The 26,324-nt window shown below is 41.9% G+C and overlaps 1 protein-coding gene across 5 annotated transcripts; it reads left to right on the forward strand.

The window, feature by feature from the left end:
- On the forward strand, positions 1-25,465 carry LOC124039895 (SUMO-conjugating enzyme UBC9-B-like). Of its 5 annotated transcripts, none has more exons than XM_046356419.1 (8): positions 1-133; positions 5,776-5,955; positions 18,667-18,745; positions 23,471-23,554; positions 23,859-23,931; positions 24,081-24,190; positions 24,283-24,362; positions 24,654-25,465. In XM_046356419.1, exons 3-8 carry the CDS (start codon positions 18,680-18,682, stop codon positions 24,715-24,717), a joined length of 477 nt encoding a protein of 158 aa, XP_046212375.1. In that variant the 5' UTR covers positions 1-133; positions 5,776-5,955; positions 18,667-18,679; the 3' UTR covers positions 24,718-25,465. The 5 variants fall into 5 exon arrangements, with proteins under 5 accessions (XP_046212375.1, XP_046212378.1, XP_046212376.1 ...); XM_046356420.1 differs by having other exon boundaries at positions 8-133; positions 5,717-5,955; XM_046356421.1 differs by having other exon boundaries at positions 12-133; positions 5,722-5,955.
- Positions 25,466-26,324: the final 859 nt, after the last annotated feature.

Here is a 26,324-nt window from a genome sequence, read left to right on the forward strand (position 1 = left end):
CTGGTCCTGTTATTTGGCTTGGGCAGGAACGGGTGTTTTTTCAGGAGGGAAACTTCACCGGGCTTTATCCCGATTTAAACACGACTAATTCATCCAGTTAAAATAATACGAGTCATTATAGCCATATTGAAAGGTAAGAGAATGTCGCCCGTGTCCTTACAATTATGTATTTATGTAATACGAGGTTATATAATCTGCCTGAGTTTGCGCCATTTTCGTTAGTTGGTTGATGCGTAAATGTGCGCCAGTTTGGGAAGCCCTCGGTCCTTTGTCCTGCTCAGTCATGGGTGATATTATTGCACATTTGTGAGTTTCTGTTGTAAACTAAAGAAAGCGGGAAAACATAGCATCACCTATTTATGGGCTTCAGATGATATGAACGGGTCTCGTTGCCACAACAATATGCGAAAAAACAACGACAAGTGCTCAAGCAGACTCCGTTCGCCAACCGCGCTCCACATATGGCCAGGGTAGTCGAACATATTGTTGGCCAGTTTCTGATCTGGAATTTGCAACATGAGTAATTTCTTTCGTACGTAATTTGTATTGTCGCTGGCATTGCTACCACCAGCTAACGAGCAGACAGAATTTTGCGCTAAAAATGTTGAGAGTTTCTGGCGCAGATTAACAGTCCGATCTTATGATGCGAGCTAGCTATGATTGTTGCGGTGTGCTCAGTCTATGACAATATCATAGTGGCAAACCCAAAAGTGGCAAATTATCAGGAAAATCGCGTCAATTTGGCTGGATTCTGTGCAATAATTAAGTCTGCTGGCAACCTGACTGGCTCATTTTTCTGTTGAACTCATCTTCTCGAATAAAGCAAAATAGAGGTTAGAGGGATATCGAGTTTGCGATATTTTAATATACGATTTTCATATTAATTCAAAATCCCTGTTCTTTTTGTAAGCTTTCTCAAAAAATCTCTGAAATGTCAACGGAGAAATGAGTCTATACCAAGCTTTTTATTTTCAAAGCCTTTACATTTGAATTCAGCTCGTGCCAATTCAGCTTTTTGCCATCCGCGAAAACCACTTTTGAAGACAATGACCACAAAATGTAAAATTATGAGAAACCTGCACCGATACGTCAACAGAGTTAGGTGCTTATTATGGATGTATTAGGTTACGAAATAACACTTTTTGGATATAATCTTGATATGTTGGAGACCACTGAACGTTTCAGAACATGAAAAATCATATTTGTCTTGGTAAAATGTATTTTTTAATAACATAAGGAAGTTATATTTCATCACCATAGCGCGTTTTTACCCACTCTAGGCAGAGTTGGTGGACACCCTAAATTTTGGATACATAACCTACAGTACACACCAGGACCTTTCTAGGGAAGTCAACATCATTAATATAAGTTGCTATCTATGAATGTAAAACTCTAGTCTTTGAGGCCACTGTTTATACATGTTTTTGTTTTTTGACTAATATAGGCTAGACTTTGTAAACCAGGTATTTACCCCGGTGTACAGGATCAAATAAAATTATATTTGTCACATGTGTGTAATACAACAAGTGTAGACGTTACTGTGAAATGCTTACTTACAGCCCTTAACCAACAATGCAGTTAAAGAAAAATAGTTACGAAAATATTTACCGCTATGTACAGTGGGTACTGAGTCAATTCAGGTTAGGTTAGTACAGGTTAGTCAAGATAATTTGTACAGGAATGTAGTAAAGTGACTATGCATAGATAATAAACAGCGAGTAGCAGTGGTGTAAAAACAAAGGGGGGGGGGGGGGGGGGGGGGGGGTGAATGCAAATAGTCCGGTGACCATTTGATTAATTGTTCAGCAGTCTTATGGCTTGGGGGGGTAGAATCTGTTAAGGAGCCTTTTGGACCTGGACTTGGCGCTCTGGTACTACTTGCCATGCTGTAGCAGGAAAAACAGTCTGACTTGGGTGACTTGAGTCTTTGACAACTTTTTGGGATCTTCCCCTGACACTGCCTAGTATATAGGTCCTGAATGGCAGGAAGCATGGCCCTAATGATGCACTGTGATGCCGAGCAGTTGCCATACCAGGCGGTGACGCAACTGATCAGGATGCTCTCGATGGTGCAGCTGTAGAACTTTGAGGATCTGGGCACCCATGCCAAATATTTTTCAGTCTCCTAAGGGTGTTGTCGAGCCTTCTTCACGACTGTCTTGGTGTGTTTGGCCCATGATAGTTTGTTGGTGATGGGAACACCAAGGAACTTGAAACTCTCAACCCGCCCCACTACAGCCTTGTGAATGGGGCCGTATTCGGCCCTTCTTTTCCTGTAGTCCACTATCAGCTCTGTTGTCTTGCTCACGTTAGAGGAGAGTTTGTTGTCCTGGCACCACACTGCCAGGTCTCTGACCTCCCTATAGGCTGTCTTGTCAGTGATCAGGCATCCACTATTGTGTCGTCAGCAAACTTAATGTAGTTGGAGTTGTGCTTGTCCACGCAGTCGTGGCTGAACAGGGAGTACAGGAGGGGACTAAGCACGCACCCCTGAGGGCCCCCAGTGTTCAGGATCAACATGGAAGATGCATTGTTGCCTACCCTTAGCACCTAGAGGAAGCCTGTCAGGAAGTCCAGGATCCAGTTGCAGAGGGAGGTGTTTAGTCCCAGGGTCCTTAGCTTAGTGATGAGCTTTGTGGGCACTAATGGTGTTGAACACTGCTGTAGGCAATGAACAGCATTCTCACATAGGTGACAAATTCTCAACCGCGTCATCGGTAGATCTGTTGGGATACCATGCAAATTGGAGTGGGTCTAGGGTTTCCGGGATGATGGTGTTGATGTGAGCCATGACCAGCCTTTCAAAGCACTTAATGGCTACTGATGTGAGTGCTACGGAGCAGTAGTCATTTAGGCAGGTTACCTTTTTGCTTTCTCGGGCACAGGTACTACGGTGGTCTGCTTGAAACATGTAGGTATTACAGACTCGGTCAGGGAGAGGTTGAAATGTCAGGGAATACACTTGCCAGTTGGTCCGCGCATGCTCTGAGTACATGTCCTGGTAATCCGTCTGGCCCAGCGATCTTGTAAATGTTTAAAGGTCTTACTCACATTGGCTATGGAGAGCGTGATCACACAGTCGTCCCGAACAGCTGGTGCTCTCATGCATGCGTCAGTGTTGCTTGCCTCGAAGCGAGCATGAAGGGAATTTAGCTCGCCTGGTAGGTACACATCAGTGTCAGAGCTGGTGTAGTAGGATTCAATCTTAGTCCTGTATTGATGCTTTGCTTGTTTGATATTTCATCTGAGGGCATAGCTGGATTTCTTATAAGCGTCCGGATTAGTGTCCCACTCCTTGAAAGCTGCAGATGTAGCCTTTAGCTCAGTGTGGATGTTGCTTATAATCCATGGCTTCTGGTTGGGATATGTACGTACGGTCACTGTGGGGACGACGACGTCTATGTACTTAAATCAAATCAAATCAAATGTTATTTGTCACATACATATGGTTAGCAGATGTTAATGCGAGTGTAGCGAAATGCTTGTGCTTCTAGTTCCGACAATGCAGTAATAACCAACAAGTAATCTTAACTAACAATTCCAAAACTACTGTCTTATACACAAGTGTAAGGGGATAAAGAATATGTACATAAAGATATATGAATGAGTGATGGTACAGAGCAGCATAGGCAAGATACAGTACATGGTATCGAGTACAGTATATACATATGAGATGAGTATGTAAACAAAGTGGCATAGTCAGTGGCTAGTGATACATGTATTACATAAAGATGCAGTAGATGATATAGAGTACAGTATATACGTATACATATGAGATGAATAATGTAGGGTATGTAAACATTATATTAGATAGTAATATAATAATAATAATAATAATATATGCCATTTAGCAGACGCTTTTATCCAAAGCGACTTACAGTCATGTGTGCATACATTCCACGTATGGGTGGTCCCGGGGATCGAACCCACTACCCTGGCGTTACGAGCGCCATGCTCTACCAACTGAGCTACAGAAGGACCGTATTGTTTAAAGTGGCTTGTCATATATTTTACATCATTTCCCATCAATTCCCATTATTAAAGTGGCTGGAGTTGAGTCAGTGTGTTGGCAGCAGCCACTCAATGTTAGTGGTTGCTGTTTAACAGTCTGATGGCCTTGCGATAGAAGCTGTTTTTCAGTCTCTCGGTCCCAGCTTTGATGCACCTGTACTGACCTCGCCTTCTGGATGATAGCTGTGTGAACAGGCAGTGACTCGGGTGGTTGTTGTCCTTGATGATCTTTATTGCCTTCCTGTAACATCGGGTGGTGTAGGTGTCCTGGAGGGCAGGTAGTTTGCCCCCGGTGATGCGTTGTGCAGACCTCACTACCCTCTGGAGAGCTTTACGGTTGTGGGCGGAGCAGTTGCCGTACCAGGCGGTGATACAGCCCGCCAGGATGCTCTCGATTGTGCATCTGTAGAAGTTTGTGAGTGCTTTTGGTGACAAGCCAAATGTCTTCAGCCTCCTGAGGTTGAAGAGGCGCTGCTGCGCCTTCTTCACGATGCTGTCTGTGTGAGTGGACCAATTCAGTTTGTCTGTGATGTGTATGCCGAGGAACTTAACTTACTACCCTCTCCACTACTGTTCCATCGATGTGGATAGTGGGGTGTTCCCTCTGCTGTTTCCTGAAGTCCACAATCATCTCCTTAGTTTTGTGGGGTGGAGATGTTGTTGCCTACCCTCACCACCTGGGGGCGGCCCGTCAGGAAGTCCAGTTGCACAGGGCGGGGTCGAGACCCAGGGTCTCGAGCTTGATGACGAGCTTGGAGGTTACTATGGTGTTAAATGCCCTGATTAAAAGCAGTGGTTCGCGCTTTCAGTTTCACGCGAATGCTGCCATCAATCCACGGTTTCTGGTTTGGGAATGTTTTAATCGTTGCTATGGGAACGACATCTTCAACGCACGTTCTAATGAACTCGCACACCGAATCAGCGTATTCGTCAATGTTGTTGTCTGACGCAATATGAAACATATCCCAGTCCACGTGATGAAGCAGTCTTGGAGTGTGGAATCAGCTTGGTCGGACCAGCGTTGGACAGACCTCAGCGTGGGAGCACTTATTGATGAAGCCAATGACTTAGGTGGTATACCCCTCAATGCCATTGCATGAATCCCAGTACATATTCCAGTCTGTGCTAGCAAAACAGGCCTGTAGCATCCGCGTCATCTAACCACTTCCCTATTGAGCGAGTCACTGGTACTTCTTGCTTTAGTTTTTGCTTGTTAGCAGGAATCAGGAGGATATAATTATTTGTATGTGTCTCTGTGTGTGGAGTAAAGGTGGTCTAGAGTTTTTTTTTCTCTGATTGCACATGTGACATTGGTAGAAATTAGGTCAAATGGATTTGCCTGCATTAAAGTCCCCAGGCCACTAGCAGTTCTGCTTCTAGATGAGCATTTTCTTGCCTGCTTATGGCCTTATGCTGCTCGTTGAGTGCGGTCTTAGTGCCAGCATCAGTTTTTGGTGGTAAATAGACGGTACGAAAAATAGACAGTGTGGTCTATAGTTTATCATCAGGTACTCTACCTCAGGTAGACATTGCTTACCAGCTGTTATTGACAAATGGACACACCCCCCACCCCTCGTCTTACCAGACATGGTTGTTCTGTCCTGCCGTTGCAAGGAAAACCCAGCCAAATGTATATTGTCTGTGTCGTCGTTCATCCACGACTCGGTGAAACAAGATATTACAGTTTTTAATGTTCCTTTGGTAGGATAGTCTTGAACGGACATCCTAATTTTTTCCCCCCCGTGATTGCACGTTGGCCAATAGAACGGATGGTAACGGCGGGTTACCCACTCGACGAAGAATTCTAACAAGTCACCCCGATCTCCGCCCCCTGTATTTCCATCTTTTCTTCACGCGAACAACGGAGATTTTGGCCTGGTCTCGGAGAAGTAGTATATCCTTCGCGTCGGACTCATTAAAGAAAAAATCTTCGTCCAGTTCAAGGTGAGTAATGGCTGATCTGATATATATAAAACAGGTTTTTAGACATTTATTTAAAAAAAAAGATGCCTTGTTTACATAAGTATTCAGACACTTTGATATGAGACTCAAAATTGAGCTTGGGTGCATCCTGTTTCCATGAATCACCATTGAGATGTTTCTACAAATTCATTGGAGTCCAGATGTGGTAAATTCAATTGATTGGACATGATTTGGAAAGGCACACAACTGTCCATATAAGGTCCCACGGTTGACCGTACATGTCAGAGCAAAAACCAAGCTGTGAGGTCGAAGGAATTGTCCTTGGAGCTCCGAGACAGGATTGTGTCAGAGGCACCAATCTGGGGAAAGGTACCAAAATGTTTCTGCAGCATTGAAGGTCCCCAAGAATGCAGTGGCCTCAATCATTCTTAAATGGAAGAAGTTTAGAAACCAAGACTCTTCCTAGAGCTGGCCGCCTGGCCAAACTGAGCAATCGGGGGAGAAGGGCCTTGGTCAGGGAGGTGACCAAGAACCCAATGGTCACACTGACTGAGCTCCAGTATTCAACTGTGGAGATGGGAGAACCTTCCAGAAAGATTTTTAAGCCTCGAGACAATGATTGTGTGTGTGCCATTCAGAGGGTGAATGGGCAAGACAAAAATGTATGTGTCTTTGAATGGGGTATGGTAGTAGGTGCCAACCACCTCTGCAGCACTCCATCAATCTGGCTGGCCTTTATGGTAGAGTGGCCAGACAGAAACCACTCCTCAGTACAAGGCACATGACGGCACACTTGGAGTTTGTCATTACACTTACAGACTCTCAGACCATGAGAAACAAGATTGTCTGGTCTGATGAAACCAAGATTGAACTCTTTGGCCTGAATGGCAAGGGTCGTGTCTGGAGGAAACCTGGCATCATCCCTACAGTGAAGCATGGTGGTAGCATCATGCTGTGGGGATGTTTTCAGCGGCAGGGACTGGGAGACTCGTCAGAATTGAGGCAAAGATGGAAGGAGTGAAGTACACAGAGTTCTATGATGAAAACCTGCTCCAGGGCGCTCAGGACCTAAGACTAGGGTTAAGGATCACCTTCCAACAGGACAACGACCTCAAGCAAACAGCCAAGACAACGCAGGAGTGGCTTCGGGTCAAGTCTCTGAATGTCCTTGAGTGGCCCAGCCAGAGCCCGGACTTGAACCCGACCAAACATCTCTGGAGAGACCTGAAAATAGCTGTGAAGCAACGCTCCCCATCCAACCAGAGAGAGCTTGAGAGGATCTGCAGAGAAGAATGGCAGAAACTCCCCAAATGCAGGTGTGCCAAGCTTGTAGCGTCATACCCAAGAAGACTCAAGGCTGTAATCGCTGCTTAAGGTGCTTCATCAAAGTACTGAGTAAATGGTCTGAATACTTGTGTAAATGTGATGTATATACAAAATTAAAAAATCAAGTTCTGAACCACATTTGATCAATGTGGAAAAAGTTAAGGGGTCTGAATACTTTCCGATGGCGTGTGTGTGTGTGTGTATATATACACTATCGCTCAAAAGTTTGGGGTCACTTAGAAGTGTCCTTGTTTCTTAAAGAAAAGCAAACATTTTTGTCCAATAAAATTAATCAGAAATACATTGTAGACATTGTTAATGTTGTAAATCACTATTGTAGCTGGAAATGGCTGATTTATGGAATATCTACATAGGCGTACAGAGGCCCATTATCTGATCAATTTGATATTTTAATGGACAATTTTTTTTGCTGCTTTTCTAAAGAAAACAAGTACATTTCTAAGTGAACCCAAACTTTGCTTGTGTGCTTGCATGCATGCATACGTTTTCTTGCCACTGTATGGTGAACCCTTTTGAATGACCTGGATTTCTGTATAAAATTGGTCATCAAATTTGATCAGATCGTCATCTAAGTCACAACAATAGACAAACATAGTGTGCTTAAACTAATATCACACAAATTATTGTATTTTTCCTGTCTGTATTGAATACATAATTTAAACATTCACAGTGTAGGTTGGAAAAAGTATGTCAACCCCTAGGCTAATGGCTTTTCTGAAAGCTAATTGCAGTCAGGAGTCAGCCAACCTGGAGTCCAATCAATGAGACGAGATTGGAGATGTTAGTTAGAGCTGCCCTGTCCCATAAAAACACTCACAAAATATGAGTTTGCTATTCACAAGAAACATTGCCTGATGTGAACCATGCCTCAAACAAAAGAGATGTCAGAAGACCTAAGATTAAGAATTGTTGACTTGCATAAAGCTGGAAAAGGTTACAAAAGTATCTCTAAAAGCCATCATCAGTAAGACAAATTGTCTATAAATGGAGAACCTTGCTACTCTCCCTATGAGTGGCTGTCCTGCAACGATGACTGCAAGAGCACAGCGCCGAATGCTCAATGAGGTTAAGAAGAATCCTAGTGTCAGCTAAAGACTTACAGAAAGCTCTGGAACATGCTAACATCTCTGTTCACAAGTCTACAATAGGTAAAACACTAAACAAGAATTGTGTTCATGGAGGACACCACGGAAGAAGCCATTGCTGTCCAAAAAAACATTGCTGCACATCTGAAGTTTGCAAAAGTGCATCTGGATGTTCCACAGCGCTACTGGCAAAATATTCTGTGGACAGATGAAACTACAGTTGAGTTGTTTGGAAGGAACACACAACACCGTGTGGAGGGGAAAAAGGCGCAGCACACCAACATCAAAACCTCATCCCAACTGTATGGTAGTATGGCTAAGGGAGCATCATGGTTTGGGGCTCCTTTGCTGACTCAGGCCCTGGACAAATTGCTATCATCATTGGAAAAATGAATTCTCAAATTTATCAAGACATTTTGCAGGAGAATGTAAGGCTATCTGTCTGCCAAATGAAGCTCAACAGTTGGGTGATGCAGCAGGACAATGACCCAAAAGACAGAAGTAAATCAACAACTGAATAGCTTCAATAGACAAAAATATGCCTTCTGGAGTGGCCCAGTCAGAGTCCTGACCTCAGCTCAATTTGAGATGCTGTTGCATGACCTCAAGAGCAGGTCACACCAGACATCCCAAGAATATTGCTGAACTGAAATAGTTTTGTGAAGAGGAATGGTCCAAAATTTCTCCTGACTGTTGTGCAGGTCTGATCCGCAACTAAAGAAAATGTTTGGTTGAGGTTATTGCTGCCAGGGGAGGGTTAACCAGTTATTAAATCCAAGGGATCACATAAATTCAGCAAAAAAAGAAATGTCCCTTTTTCAGGATCCTGTCTTTCAAAGATCATTTGTAAAAATCCAATTAACTTCACATATCTTCATTGTAAAGGGTTTAAACACTGTTTCCCAACAATTAATGAACATGCACCTGTGGAACTGTTGTTAAGACTAACAGCTTACAGACGGTAGGCAATTATGGGCACAGTTAAGAAAACTTAGGACACTAAAGAGGCCTTTCTACTGACTCTAAAAAACACCAAAAGAAAGATGCCCGGGGTCCCTGCTCATCTGCGTGAACGTGTCTTTGGCATGCTGCAAGGAGGCATGAGGACTGCAGATGTGATCAGGGCAATACATTGCAATGTCCGTACTGTGAGACGCCTAAGACAGCGCTACAAGGAGATAGGACGGACAGCTGATCATCCTCGCAGTGGCAGACCACATGTGACAACATCTGCACAGGATCGGTACATCCGAACATCACACCTGTGGGACAGTTGCAGGATGACAACAACAACTGCCCGAGTTACACCAGGAATGCACAATCCCTCCATCAGTGCTCAGATTGTCCGCAATAGGCTGAGAGGCTGAACTGAGGGCTTGTAGGCCTGTTGTAAAACAGGTCCTCACCAGACATCACCAGCAACAATGTCGCCTATGGGCACAAACCCACCGTCACTGGACCAGACAGGACTGGAAAAAAGTGTTCTTCACTGACGAGTCGCGGTTTTGTCTCACCGGGGGTGATGGTCGGATTCGCGTTTATCGTCGAAGGAATGAGCGTTACACCGAGGCCTGTACTCTGGAGCGGGATCGATTTGGAGGTGGAGGGTCCGTCATGGACTGGGGCGGTGTGTCACAGCATCATCGGACTGAGCTTGTTGTCAATGCAGGCAATCTCAACGCTGTGCGTTACAGGGAAGACATCCTCCTCTCTCATGTGGAACCCTTCCTGCGGGCTCATCCTGACATGACGCTCCAGCATACTGCTCGTTCTGTGCGTGATTTCCTGCAAGACAGAAACGTCAGTGTTCTGTCATGGCCAGCGAAGAGCCCGGATCTCAGTCCCATTGAGCACGTCTGGGACCTGTTGGATCAGAGAGTGAGGACTCAGGCCATTCCCCCCAGAAATATCCGGGAACTTGCAGTTGCCTTGGTGGAAGAGTGGGGTAACATCTCACAGCAAGAACTGGCAAATCTTGTGCAGTCCATGAGGAGGAGATGCACTGTAGTACTTAACCTCTTGCTCCTACCTGACACGCAGGCGTCCCATCTAGACATCTGGAAATACAAATGCGCTACGCTAAATGCTAATAGTACTAGTTAAAACTCAAACGTTCATTAAAATACACATGCAGGGTATTGAATTAAAGCTACACTCGTTGTTAATCCAGGCAACAAGTCAGATTTTTAAAATTATTTTTGGTGAAAGCATGAGAAGCTATTATCTGATAGCATGTAACACCCCAAAAGACCCGCAGGGGACGTAAACAAAATAATTAGCATAGTCGTCGCTACACAAACCGCACAAATAAAATATAAAACATTCATTACCTTTGACCATCTTCTTTGTTGGCACTCCTAGATGTCCCATAATCACTATTGGGTCTTTTTTTCGATTAAATCGGTCCATATATAGCCTAGATATCGATCTCTGAAAGCTGTGTGATAAACGGAAAAAAAATAGCGTCTTATAACGTAATGTCATTTTTTTAAATGAAAAAAGTCGACGATAAACTTTCACAAAACACTTTGAAATACTTTTGTAATGCAACTTTAGGTATTAGTACACGTTAATACGCGATCAAATTGATCACGAGGCGATGTATATTCTTTAGCTGTCCGTCTGGAAATAATGTCCGGGTAAATCTCAACCAAAATATCCGGTCGGAGACCTGAACAAATGGCTTGTCTCTTCGTTTGACCAAGAAACAAAGCTTAGGCACATGACAAGACTGTTGACATCGTGTGGAAGCTGTAGGTATTGCAACCTCAGCCCCATTTAATGTGGTTCGCCTTTATCAATGGGTTGAAGTGGCGGATGGATATATATTTCCATTTTCAGTGATCAGATTTTCCTGCACTTTTCGATGAAACGCACGTTCTGTTAGTCACAGCCGTGATTTAACCAGTTTTATAAACGTCTGAGTTTTCTATCCACACATACTAATCATATGCATATACTATATTCCTGGCATGAGCAGCAGGGCTCTGAAATGTTGCTCGATTTTTAACAGAATGTTCGAAAAAGTAGGGGGTAGGAGAAACAGGTTAATGCAGCTGGTGGCCACACCAGATACTGACTACTACTTTTGAGGGACACATTATTCAATTTCTGTTAGTCACATGTCTGCAGAAGTTGTTCAGCTTGTCTCAGTTGTTGAATCTTGTTAGGTTCATACAAATATTTACACGTTAAGTTTGTTGAAAATAAATACAGTTGACAGTGAGGATGTTTCTTTTTTTGCTGAGTTTATATTTCCCACCCTGGGCTGTGAATGTTTACACGGTGTGTTCAATAAAGATATGAAAACGTTTATTTGTATGTTATTGGTTTAAGCAGACTGTCTGTTGTGACCTAGATGAAGATCAGATCAAATTTTATGACCAATTTATCAGAAACCCATATATTTCCAAAGGGTTCACATACTTTTTCTTGCCCCTGTGTAACACACACACACACAGTAGGTATTCAACTCTCTTGGGATATTTTTATTTTGTTGCATTAAAATATATTTAACTGAGTTGTATTTTTATTTATCGTTGATCTAGACAAAACTACTCCATTATGTCAAAGTGAATAGAGTTCTATAAATGTTGACAAATTCATTAAAAAATAAACTATAATATAGTTTCATATGAATTCACGCCCATTGTTAAGGCAAGCCTAAATTAGTTTAGGAGTATTTAGTGGAAGTCACTTACGATAGATGGACTCACTCTATGAAATTATATGGGTTGACTAACCCTTCATCTGTCCCTGTGGGATTACAATAAATGTAATTGTAATTTCTTGGTCAACAATCTACACAAAATACTTTGGCAAAGTAGAAGTAAAATTTGAGTTTATTTTTTAAATAGTTGTATTGACTCAGGGAGCGGAATACTAATGCATGTTAGAAACAGCTTTTGCGTCGATTACAGTCAAGTCTTATGGGTAAGTCTAAGAGCTTTGCACGCCTGGATTGTGCAATGTTTGCCTTTTTTTTCTTAATTATTCAGGCTCTGTTGGGCTCCATTGCTAGATGCCAATTTTCAAGTCTTGCCATAGATTTTCAAGCAGATTTAAGTCAACTTTAACTTGGCTACTCAGGAACATTCACTGTCTTCTTGGTACGCAACTCAATTTTGGCCTTGTGTTGTAGGTTATATTGTTCTGCTGAAATGTGCATTTCCTCTCCCAGTCTCTGGTGTAAAGCAGGCTTTCGTCTAGGATTTTGCCTATGCGTAGCTCATCCCATTTAATTTTTATCCTGAAACTCCCCAGTATTTGCCTTTTGTGAAGCATACCCTGATGCAGTAACCACCATGCTTAAAAAGGAGGCAGTTACTCCTGGTTGGGTCAAATCCAACAACTCTAAGGCTTTGCATTTAGGCCGAAAGGTGTATTACTTTAACATTTTAGTATTTTATGTAGATTGTTGGGAAAATGGACATGAAACCCATTTTAATCTAACTTTTGTAACACATTAAAATGTGAATAAATCCGAGAGGTCTGAATACTTTCGTAGGGTCTCTGTCAAGTGTTGAATATTAAGCACAGATTCGATTACAAAGTCCAGAGCTTTTCAAAAGCTTTAAAGATGTGCAGTGATGGGTTACGATAACAAATCAGACAATGAATATCTCTCTCTCAAGTTAATAATTATGTTGTGGATGATATATTAAACCACCCAGAAACGTAAAACTGAAAAAGAGCACTTTTTGTCCTAAATGCCTTATGTTTGGGCCAAACACATTCAGGGTTACTGATTGGACAATGTGGGGCAGGACATTTGACCGGTAACATTTAATTTACTGGATCCATATGCATTGGGGAATGACTGAGATCGCATTTAGAATATGGTCATTCATATTAACAGAACATGCAAGTTGAGGATGCAACAATGTGCGGTCCTTCTTTGAACTTTTGGAATTACTTTCCATTTACTTTTCCTCAGCCAACAACACGAGTAACAAACAACAAAATCACTAGCCTATGTCAATCTACTTTAGTAGAATAGTTTAGGCTACCTATTCTATTGATCAGCTTGTCGAAAAATAAATAGCCTATTCCAAACATTCTGGGACAGTTGTGGGATGATGAGTCCCAAATTCATACAATCAGTAGGCCTAGGCTACATGAAATTAAACTCTCTGGTACAAGTGGGACGCTAGCGTCAAATCTGGCAGGGTGCCAAATTCAAAACAATAAAAATCTCATAATTAAAATTCCTCAAGCATACAAGTATTTTACACCATTTTAAAGATACCCTTCTTGTAAATCCAACCACCGTGTCTGATTTTAAAAAGGCTTTACAGCGAAAGCACCACAAACGATTATATTAGGTCACCACCAAGTGACAGAAAAACACAGCCATTTTTCCAGCAAAAGAGAGGAGTCACAAAAAGCAGAAATAGATCAAATTAATCACTAACCTTTGATGATCTTCATCAGATGAGACTCATAGGACTTCATGTTGCACAATACATGTATTTTTGTTCGATAAAGTGTATATTTATATCCAAAAATCAAATTTTACATTGCCGTTTTATGTTCAGTAGTTCCAAAACATGCGGTGATTTTGCATCAAGCGTCACGAGCTCGTGGCAATCTGCCAGACACCTGGCTCAATCCCCTCTCATTCGGCCCCCCTTCACAGTAGAAGCATCCAACAAGGTTCTAAAGACTGACATCTAGTGGAAGCCTTAGGAACTGCAACATGACCAGTATCTCACTGTATCTTCGATAGGCTATGAGTTGAAAACCTACAAACCTCAGATTTCCCACTTCCTGGTTGGATTTTTCTCAGGGTTTTGCCTGCCATATGAGTTCTGTTATACTCACAGACATCATTCAAATACTTTTAGAAACTGCAGAGTGTTTTTCTATCCAAATCTATCCAACTAGGTGAATGCACCAATTTGTAAGTCGCTCTGGATAAGAGCGTCTGCTAAATGACTTAAATGTAAATGTAACTAAAGTAGCAGGCAGTTTACTCTGGGCACCTTATTCATCCAAGCTACTCAATATTGCCTCCCCCCAGTCACCAAGAAGTTAAGTGAAACAAGCTGTCTAACCAATTTTAGGAACAATTACTTGTCATGCACAAAGTATATGTCCTAACCGACTTGCCAAAACTATAGTTTGTTCACAATACATTTTGTGGAGTGGATGAAATAACGGGTTTTAATGACTCCAACCTAAGTGTATGTAAACTTCCGACTTCAACTGTATATGGGAATTAATGGAAAGAATGCATATTAATACCATTTAAATGTAGATGTTTCTTGTATTGGATATATTTACCATATCATATGGAGACAGAAACATAAACCAAACATTTTACCATAAGTAGACATAATTGCAAATGATTAAATACTTAAATTTAGCTACGAATTGAGTTGACTCTTCACATGGGATGATTTGACTGAACAACAAAAAGGAATGATCCCCAATGATCCATCGCATCTCCGAAAAACATTTTCAACATACATCTGTGAAATGATAGTCTAGAAACTAAAGCTTTGGTTGTCTTCCTCTCAGGCTTCCATGTCTTTTCCCTGGACCTCCTCAATGTCCACCTCTTGAACATCAGACTGAGGCCTCATCTTCACGGTCACTTTTCAAACTTGTTGAGGATTGATTGCTCATTGTCAGGCTCAAAATGGATGGCCTGGATGGCCACCAATTTTTCAACCCTTGTATTGGTCAGCCTGGTGTGTTCTCAAACAAGGACCAGTTGCACTCTGAGGGGGCTGATGTTGGTGGGATTTGGAGGATGATGGAGGCAACAGCGGAATGAGCCTCAGATCCACAAAGTCCCTTCCACCAGGTGGCTGATGAGCTATGTTGGCACGACTGCCATATTGCATCTCCATTCCAAAGCCCTTGCTTGAAAGTGTACTTTGCCAGACTGCCAAGAACCTTGCCCCTCATCCAGGCCAAAGTGGCGAGACACAAATAAAATACAATTCCATGTACCGATAAATAGTTAAGCAATTAGATTAGATACATGTTTTAAAATGAAACATGTATGGAAACAGGTGAATTTACACACCTCAGTTGGGAGGCTCAAGCAAGCTAAAAACACACATGGTAGAGAAAACTAACTAGCAGAAATTGTTAACAAATTAGAAATGATTTAAACACACTTTGCTGTAGGCTACTATTTACTAGTTAACCAAAAATGATGTATGTCCTATAAAATATATTCACCCCACCCAGTATTGGCTCAGACAGTGTAGTAGTGTGGGCTCAATAGCATCTCATTAGTGTGCAAGATCTTGAGAATCTGCTGCACATGTGATGGAAGAGTGCACTGCACATGTGATGGAAGAATGCACTGCATGCAGGTTGCAATTCCATTGAATTGGGGATAGTTTAAAACCTGTTATGGCTGCATCCCTTTTTTCTCCATTTCCGCCTGAAGACATACCCAGATCTAACTGCCTGTAGCTCAGCCCCAGAGGCAAGGATATGCATATTCTTGGTATCATTTGAATGGAAACATTCTGAAGTTTGTGGAAATGTTAATTGAATGTAGGAGAATATAACACAGTAGATCTGGTGGAAGAAAAGAGAAAGAAAGAGCATACGTTTTTTTTTATTGTTGTAAGCATCATCTTTCACATGTACTAGAATAGGATGCTGGAGATGCTTTTGATGGGTAACACAAGAGGGCTACTGTAGGTGTGCAAAGTTTCAGACTGATAACTTCAGGAATGGGTGAGCTACATGACATTTAGCATGAAGTCACCCAGGTGTCCCACACAAGTTGCCCAAATGTACCCAAGTGGCCGAATTGGTGAAATGACCTATAACTATATACAGCAGTGCAAATAACTATATACAACACATCAAAAAGCAATTCTAACACACACACACACAAAACATTTTTTATTTTTTATGTTAGAAAATAAATATATATTTTTTTTTAAACAGTACACACCCCTTGGAAGTCCTCGTCATAATATTTTGCTTCCTGTGCCATGTCCCATAGCAGTCTCTTTCTGATGTAAAGCAGAGGCAAACTGAACAAGTGGTGCATTTCATGCGACACAGAACACAACGACGCCTCCATGCTGTGCCCTTTTGGCCCTGAGGCACAGTCATGCCTGCAGTAATGAACTGTGGCATATGAACACCACTGGGGGCACAGGTAGAGCGGGCAGCTTGGCACCGGGGCCTCCCAGTCGGAGTTGCTATCACTGTGAAAGAAAACATTTAAAAAATATTTGTATTGTATGAGCCTTTTATCATCACATAAAATAAACAGATATATATTGATTGTATAGAGCAGAGGGCACAGTCACTAAGGTGTTCCATTCAACTCCGGCCATTGTTTTATATATATATATATATATATATATATACACACACCCAAACAAACCAACACACACACACAAAAACAAACTACACATTTCAATGCAAAAATGTATTTTTTATTTTTATATATATAATATATATTTATATTTCATAAAACGACGTTAGCACTTACCCGTCCAGAAGTACGTCCTGTCCTTGCAGAAACAGCTCCTCAGTTCGTTTGAATCATAACACTCCAAGATTCCTCAAACAAAAAATCTGTCTCACTTTCACTTTTACTTTAGAGTTTGACTTCGCTTTACATGAAGTATTCGCCAGGATATCTTCAATGAAATCGTTGAAACTACAACTTTACGAAATACAGCTGCGCGTAAAAAGCCTTTACAGCAACTGCTCTGATCGTCAAGGCGAAAATGGAGTTCCCTGCGCGTGCGATTACAACCAAGGAATTGTGGTCCAACCCCAAACCATTACATACTGGCGCTTACCTCAGCTCATTGGCTATCTACCCAGCTAGATTTAAAGAAGATCAGTGATCATTGGGCAGAAATATAGTCAATCAATGAAGCTTCGTTATAATTATTGGTGCGTCAGGTAGTCATTTATCGTTGTCTTCAAATCAGCTCACTTCGGTCAATTCTCCCTGCAAAAAATATAAGAGCAAAATATCAGAATGTAAGTCATAAGTCATAAGTCACATTTTACCTTCAGATGTGAAAGTCTAAACTGTCATGGCGGAAAATGTTTCTGTTCTTGATTGCTCTTCTCAAACAAAAGCATGGGATTTGTTCTCTGTAATAGCTATTTTAAATTGGAAAACGTAGTTTGATTACCCAAGATTCTAATATTTTGAAGGGTGTAAGACGCTTGCATTTTCAAGAATGTTTAATGTTACGAAATTGTATTTTTAGTTGTTCAAGCACTTTTCAGGAACATTCACTGTGTTCTTGGTAATGTTAGCTTTTATTCCCAACCATTCCCACACAGAGAGAGATGTGATCGCATACAAATGTAAGCAAGGTTTGAAATGATTATGTTTTAGTCAAAAATATCTGCTTGGTGTTTTGCAATAAATTTGCAGTCTACAAATTGTTTGTAATTATAAACTGGGTGGTTTGAGCCCTGAATGATGATTGGCTGACAGCCATGGTATATCAGACCGTATATACCACAGGTATGACAACATTAATTGACTGCACTAATTACGATTATAATAACAATAAGGTACTTCGGAGGTTTGTGATATATGGCCAATAGAGTTGCAAAAGGTCGGAAACTTTCCTGATTTTTTTTCAAAAATTTTCCATTGGATGTTAAGGCTGGGAATTGAGGAATTTTCCTTAAATTAATTAAAAAATAAGTTAGCTTATAACAGTGAACCTTTTTTGTGGGATACACAAGGCAATTCTACATTGTGGCATATTTTGGTTAAGGTGTTTGCATGCTTCCCAGCCGAAACAGTTCGGGAGAGTTTGTGCATATATTATGACTACATTTTTGTTCCAACATATTAGTTAGATGTCAAATTAGGCGACTAAGAACTCGGCAAAAATGTCAATTAATGACAGATTTCTTGATTTATCTTAGTATTTTTTTATTTAAAAATGTTGTTAGCATATACTGGCTATGGCGTCTCAAAGTGGACAAACCGTACAGTTGTCGCTTTTTTCCCCCGAAGGTCTTAAGGGAGTATAAAAGCACATTTGTTCGGTTCTCGGTTAGGCTCCGCTGCCGCCTTTAGACTTACCCATGAACTGACAGCTGTAATCGCTGCCAAAGGTGTTTCTAATATTGATTTCTAGTATTGATTCAAGGTGAATACTTATCTTATCAAGGTGTTTTATTTTTTATCTTTAAAACATTTAACGTTTTCTTCCACTTTGGCATTGGAGTATTTTGTGTAAGGTTGACAAAATTATACATTTAACCTAATTTCTTAGATTTTGTATTTACATGTCTTTGAAAGCACACTTGTTTGTTACTTCTGCTGTTTCAGGAGCCCACTAGTCATGTCTGGCATTGCATTGAGCCGGCTTGCTCAGGAGCGCAAAGCGTGGCGAAAAGACCACCCTTTCGTGAGTATTTATGCCAGTCAAGCGTCACATTTTCAGTGTGTAGTTCTGGACCAGGGGTGTCGAACATACAGCCCACATCCAGCACCAAGGGGGTCCAATCCGGTCCATGGGTGGTTTGAGTAAAAAAAAATATATACAGTGAGTGTATAAAACATTAAGACCACCTTCCTAATATTGAGTTTCACCCCCTTTGCCCTCAAATAGCTTCAATTTGTCGGGACTGGAATCTGCAAGGTTTCAACCATTCCACAGGGATGCTGCCCATGTTGACTCCAATGCTTTCCACAGTTGTCAAGTTAGCTGGATGTCCTTTGGGTGGTGAACCATTTTTGATGCACACGGGAAACTGTTGAGCATGGAAAAATCCAGCCCATTGCAGTTCTTGACACAAACCGGTGCGCCTGGCACCTACTACCATACCTCGTTCAAAGGCACTGAAATATGTTGTCTTGCCCATTCACCCTCTGAATGGCACACATACACAACCCATGTCTCAAGGCTTAAAAACCCTTTAACCTGTCTCTGCCCCTTCATCTACACTGTTTAAAATGGATTTAGCAAGTGACATCAAATAGGGATCATAGTTTTCACCTGGTAAGTATGTCATGGAAAAAGCAGGTGTTCCTAATGTTTTTTTACACTCTGTGTGCGTGCATACATCCATACATACAGTGGGGAGAACAAGTATTTGATAACCTGCAAAATCGGCAGTGTTTCTTTCTTACAAAGCATGTAGAGGTCTGTAATTTTTTAACATAGGTACACTTCAACTGTGAGAGACAGAATCTAAAACAAAAATCCAGAAAATCACAGTGATTTTTTAACTAATTAATTTGCATTTTATTTTATGACAAAGTGGGAAAAAAAACATTCTTTCAAATTTGAGCAAACGTATTAAAAATTAAAAACTGAAAATCCTTATTTACATAAGTATTCAGACCCTTTGCTATGAAACTCTAAATTGAGCTCAGGTCCATCCTGTTTCCATTGATCATCCTCAATGTTTCTACAACTTTATTGTCCACCTGTGGGAAATGAAGTTGATTGGACATGATTTGGAAAGGCACACATCTTTCTAGATAAGGTCCCACAGTTGAAAGTGCATGTCATCAAAAACCAAGCCATGAGGTTGAATTAATTATCCATAGAGCTCCGAGACAGGATTGTGTTGAGGCACAGACCTGGGGAAGAGGACCATATCACCTCCACCCTATCTGACACCCTAGACCCACTCCAATTTGCTTACCGCCCAAATAGGTCCACACACAATGCAATCTCAACCACACTGCACACTGCCCTAACCCATCTGGACAAGAGGAATACCTATGTGAGAATGCTGTTCATCGACTACAGCTCGGCATTCAACACCATAGTACCCTCCTAGCTCGAGACCCTGGGTCTCGACCCCGCCCTGTGAAACTGGGTACTGGACTTCCTGGCGGGCCACCCCCAGGTGGTGAGGGTATGCAAAACAACATCTCCACCCCGCTGATCCTCAACACTGGGGCCCCACAAGGGTGCGTTCTGAGCCCTCTCCTGTACTCCCTGTTCACCCACGACTGCGTGGCCACGCACGCCTCCAACTCAATCATCAATTTTGCGGACGACACAACAGTGGTAGGCTTGATTACCAACAACGACGAGGTGGCCTACAGGGAGGAGATGAGGGCCCTCGGAGTGTGGTGTCAGGAAAATAACCTCACACTCAACGTCAACAAAACTAAGGAGATGATTGTGGACTTCAGGAAACAGCAGAGGGAACACCCCTCTATCCATATCGATGTAACAGTAGTGGAGAGGGTAGTAAGTTTTAAGTTCCTCGGCATACACATCACAGACAAACTGAATTGGTCCACTCACACAGACAGCATCGTGAAGAAGGCACAGCAGCGCCTCTTCAACCTCAGGAGGCTGAAGAAATTTGGCTTGTCACCAAAAGCACTCACAAACTTCTACAGATGCACAATCGAGAGCATCCTGGCGGGCTGTATCACCGCCTGGTACGGCAACTGCTCCGCCCACAACCGTAAAGCTCTCCAGAGGGTAGTGAGGTCTGCACAACGCATCACCGGCGGCAAACAACCTGCCCTCCAGGACACCTACACCACCCGATGTTACAGGAAGGCAATAAAGATCATCAAGGACAGCAACCACCCGAGCCACTGCCTGTTCACCCCGCTATCATCCAGAAGGCGAGGTCAGTACAGGTGCATCAAAGCTGGGACCGAGAGACTGAAAAACAGCTTCTATCTCAAGGCCATCAGACTGTTAAACAGCAACCACGAACACTGAGTGGCCGCTGCCAACACACTGACTCAACTCCAGCCACTTTAATAATGGGAATTGATGGGAAATTATGTAAAATATATCACTAGCCACTTTAAACAATGCTACCTAATATAATGTTTACATACCCTACATTATTCATCTCATATGAATATGTATATACTGTACTCTATATCATCTACTGCATCCTTATGTCATGTATCACTAGCCACTTTAACTATGCCACTTTGTTTACATACTCATCTCATATGTATATACTGTACTCGATACCATCTACTGTATCTTGCCTATGCTGCTCTGTACCATCACTCATTCATATATCTTTATGTACATATTCTTATCCCCTTACACTGTGCATAAGACAGTAGTTTTGGAATTGTTTGTTAGATTACTTGTTGGTTATTACTGCATTGTCGGAACTAGAAGCACAAGCATTTCGCTACACTCGCATTAACATCTGCTAACCATGTGTATGTGACAAATACATTTGATTTGATTTGAGTACCAAAACATTTCTACAGCATTGAAGGTCCCCAAGAACACAGTGGCCTCCGTCATTCTTAAATTAAATAAGTTTGGAACCACCTTCCTAGAGCTGGCCGCCCCGGCCAAAATGAGCAATCGGGGGAGAAGGGCCTTGGTCAAGGATGTGACCAAGAACCCAATGGTCACTCTGATATAGCTCTAGAGTTCCTCTCTGGAAATGGGAGAACCTTCCAGAAAGACAACCACCTCTCAGCACTCTACCAATAAGGCCTTTATGGTAGAGTGGCCAGACGGAAGCCACTCCTCACATGACAGCACGCTTGGAGTTTGCCAAAAGACTCTCAGACCAGTCGAAACAAGATTTTCTGGTCTGATGAAACCAAGCTAGAACTCTTTGGCCTGAAGACCAAGCACTACATCTGGAGGAAACCTGGCACCATCCCTACGGTGAAGCGTGGTGGTGGGAGCATTATGCTGTGGGGATGTTTTTCTGCAGCAGGGACTGGGACACTAGTCAGGATCGAGGGAAAGATGAACAGAGCAAAGTACAGAGATCCGTGATGAAAAACTGCTCCAGAGTGCTCAGGACCAGACTTGGGCGAAGGTTCACCTTCCAACAGGGCAACGATCCTACACATACAGCCGAGACAAAGCAGGAGTGGCCTCGGAACAAGTCTCTGAATGTCCTTGAGTGGCCCAACCACTGAACTTGAACTTATTTTGTGTGTAGATTTGAGGGGGGGGGGGTGGTAGTATTTAATACATTTTAGAAGAAGGATGTAACTAGGGATTCACAATATATCGGTGATCATATCGTAATTGGCTGATATTAGCTAAAAAATGCCAACATCAGCATCGGCCCAATGTCTAGTTTAACTCCGATGTCAAATTGACGTGCATACCAATATAATGTTTGCAGGTGATGCCATGAAAAATACAGCACTACACAGAACAAAAGCAGAAGAACACTAAGCGCACTTCCAACTAAACAAGTTCAAGTCGAGCAGTCATTTGAAAGAGTAAGACATTTTCAGTAAGACAACTCAAAGGCGAAATCCATTAATGCCAAGGTATTGGAATTCATTGCCCTTCACAATCAATCGTTCTCTGTCGTGGATGATGTTGGCTTTCGCTGAGTGGTCAAGCACTAGTACACACTACCAAGTAGGTGCTATTTTTAACTCCTACCGGAGTTACACAGTATTGTTGAAATGCACATCCTTGAGCTACTGCTATTGGCTTCACGACTGACATTTGGACCAGCGACGTCAGTCCCATGAGCATGCTGAGTCTGACAGTACAGTGGGTCGATGAGGATTTCGTACTGAGGAATGCAGTGCCTTAGACTGCTGTGCCACTCGGGAGGCCCTATTTTTAGATTATATTTTATTTTTTTATAATAAAATCCATTTTAAGGCTGCATGATGCTACTAATGATTTGAAAAAAGTTGCATGAAATGCATGAGCTCTGCTTTCTTTCTTGTGCAGGCTGCACACACTTCATCAGTCTCTCATTCACATTTTGACAAGCAGTTGATAATATTCTCACCAGGCCTCTAATTTCCCGGCGACATCCCCCTTGTGTGGCCGTAATGCCCCCTAAAAAAAAAATCCATGCCTTTTGTGGCCAAAGGGTTACCATGACTAAATGTTCACGTGGAATTTGACTGTGGTCATGACTCCTGACCGCCGGTGTGGCGGGTAAAACAGCCCAATGTCCAACCGGCGTCGTGTGGGTCAGCAGTTTGCTGACGTCAATGTTGTAAACAGAGTGCCCCGTGGTGGAGTTATGGTATGGGCAGGCATAAGCTACGGACAACGAACACAATTGCATCTTATTGATGAACTTTTGAATGCACAGAGATACTGTGATGTGATCCTTGTTGTGGCATTTATCCACTGCCGTCGCCTCCATGTTTCAGCATTTTACTGATTGATGCACCTCTTTCTCAGGGCTTTGTGGCTGTGCCGACAAAAAACCCAGATGGAACGATGAACTTGATGAACTGGGAATGTGCTATTCCTGGGAAGAAGGGGGTAGGTACAGCCAATTCTCTACACATGCAGTTAAAAATAGTCATTGTTTATAGCACTCCATATGTGCATAGTTGGTAGTAGATCATTGAGAGTAAATGTTTTGCACCTGCATATGTAGTAGTTTCATACACCACCACTGAAAAGTGGATATCTTGTATGAAACCAAAGATTGTTAGGATGGGTCATCCTTGACCCTCACATAGTTCGCAAGTGTTTGTGATCCATTATTAAATAAGAATTTATTCTTAACTGACTTGCCTAGTTAAATAAATAAACATTTTAAACGCTTATGACTCATCCCCAGACCCCATGGGAAGGAGGCTTGTTCAAACTGCGGATGCTGTTCAAGGATGACTATCCTTCCTCGCCCCCAAAGTGTACGTTCGTTTTTTTTCTCTCCCCCTCGGAATTTCAGGTGAAATTGGTGATCACAAAGGTAGGAAAGATGTGTTGGAACAGGACTTAGAACTTATCTCATCACCTATTTTCCCCATAATGATTCCCTCTTGTTTTTCTATTTTTTTAGGTAAATTTGAGCCTCCACTCTTCCATCCTAACGTATATCCGTCAGGCACAGTATGCCTATCCATTCTAGAGGAAGACAAGGACTGGCGACCAGCCATCACCATCAAGCAGGTTAGGATATCCTGGTGATTGACTTACAAACTATGGGCACCAAATGGCTATGTCCAACTAACGTGATCCTTATGTATTGTCATATCTTACAGATCCTATTAGGAATACAGGAACTCTTAAATGAGCCCAATATCCAGGATCCAGCCCAAGCAGAGGCATACACAATTTACTGGTGAGTCCTGCTAGTATCAAATCTAATTGTATTTGTCACATGTGCCGAATACAACAGGTAGACCTTACAGTGAAATGCTTACTTACAAACCCTAACCAACAATGTAGTTTCTTTTTTTTTTATACCCCAACAAATAATAAGAAATAAAAGTAACAATTAATTAAAGCACAGCAGTAAAATCGAGGGAGTTTCTTCCAGTTTGCAGTCTTGTTTTTGGATAGGGATATGGTGGATGTAACACTATATTTCGATCATTCAGTTGTTTTACTAAACCCCTCTTTTTTCCCCCAGCCAAAACAGAGTAGAATATGAAAAAAGAGTTCGAGCACAGGCCAAAAAATTCTCCCCTTCATAAGGGTGAAGATAGTTCGGCTTCGGCAGAAGGAATGGATCAAACGTGGATCACCGCCCCTATTTCTCTATGAATGTGCCCCTCTCACATCGGGACTCGCTTATAAGGACTTCTATTTAAAACTCTTGACAGGCATTCTGTGCCATCTTCTACTCTGACCAACCCCCCCCCCCCTTTTTGTTAAACTGTGGCGGGTGCAAGGAGGAAATGGGTGCCGTAGCACCCTGGCCACTTCCTTTTAGCTGTATTACTTGTCTTATGGTGCGAGGGACACAGCAAAGTACCGGTTTCACCATCGACTCAAAAATAATCCGATCTTCATCCTCTTTAGAGGAAGAGAACGTCTTAGTTGTCTAGGTTTTTTTGGGGGGGGGGGGGGTTTTGCTCTCAAAGATGGTCTATTCCTTAAACCCCTCCCCTCTCATATTTCCATGATTTTAATTATGTAAAATGTGCTAATTACTTAATTGTCAGTATTTCAACTGCTGTATAATGAATGGCACTTTTATACTGTCATCTCACATTTGTCTCTAGTTTGCTCTGTCTGATTCTCTTATGCAGGTTTTCTATTCAGCATGCTGTAATATAAGAAAGTCTGCTGTCTTTTTGTTATTTGGAGTGTTTGCTATGAAAAAAGAAAATGGCCACATTGACTCAAGGCAGGTAGGCTTACGTCTGTATCAGTCTTTATGTTTATATGGTGCTTTGTTCATGTATGTGTTAGAGTAAATAAACTGTTTCTATAAAGCCATTGTTACTGTCTCGAGCAGTAAAACTAGTGGTTAACAAATGTTGGCATAGAAATGTTATAATAGCTATATCTGACACACCCCTGCCCCCATGAAACTCTATTTAAGACACTTTCTATATACCATATTTTGTACAAATAGTATATTAAAACATGTTTGTTTGCACACCATGATACAGAGTAAGACCGCTCGCTTTATCAACTGGCAAGACATTTGAGTTCCATCTTTTGAGAGTGAAGAAGAAAAACAATGGTCATAATAAAGGATATTTGCACATAGCAACATTGGCTAGGAAAAGGTGCCAGTTCAACAGCGCACTGGTGTGTTTCAGAACCGCCGACACGTTGGGTAGTGGTCGCTGTCGGCAATTCTGAAACACATCAGTGCGCTGTTGAATTGGCACCTTTTCCTAGCCAATGTTGCTATGTACCTAATAGCAAAGTTAACCAGCAAATTGGTGTTGAGAACAAGATGACAAACGGCCCTTACCTTAATTGTCTTAAGAAAAGTGAGGAGAAGGGAAACCAACTTTATTAGGTCTATAATCAATAGCCTAACTATTAACTGTGCCTGGCTTTATAAATAATCTCTGTGTGTATGTACAGTTGAAGTCGGAAGTTTACATACACCTTAGCTAAATACATTTGAACTCAGTTTTTCACAATTCCTGACATTTAATCATAGTACAAATTCCCTGTTTTACGTCAGTTAGGATCACCACTTTATTTTAAGAATGAAATGTCAGAATAATAGTTGAGAGAATGATTGATTTTTCAGCTTTTATTTCTTACACCACATTCCCAGTGGGTCAGAAGTTTACCTTTAAATTGTTTAACTTGGGTCAAACATTTCAGGTAGCCT

The sequence above is a fragment of the Oncorhynchus gorbuscha genome, linkage group LG07, assembly GCF_021184085.1.
Source record: "Oncorhynchus gorbuscha isolate QuinsamMale2020 ecotype Even-year linkage group LG07, OgorEven_v1.0, whole genome shotgun sequence".
NCBI lineage: Eukaryota > Metazoa > Chordata > Actinopteri > Salmoniformes > Salmonidae > Oncorhynchus > Oncorhynchus gorbuscha.

Bases quoted from the DNA above. Each gene is read 5' to 3' on its own strand.
- LOC124039895 (XM_046356419.1), top strand. From the start codon at position 18,680: ATGTCTGGCATTGCATTGAGCCGGCTTGCTCAGGAGCGCAAAGCGTGG. The intron at 23,932-24,080 runs GTACGTTCGTTT...CTATTTTTTTAG, and splicing joins TCCTTCCTCGCCCCCAAAGT to GTAAATTTGAGCCTCCACTC. The intron at 24,191-24,282 runs GTTAGGATATCC...CATATCTTACAG, and splicing joins CAGCCATCACCATCAAGCAG to ATCCTATTAGGAATACAGGA.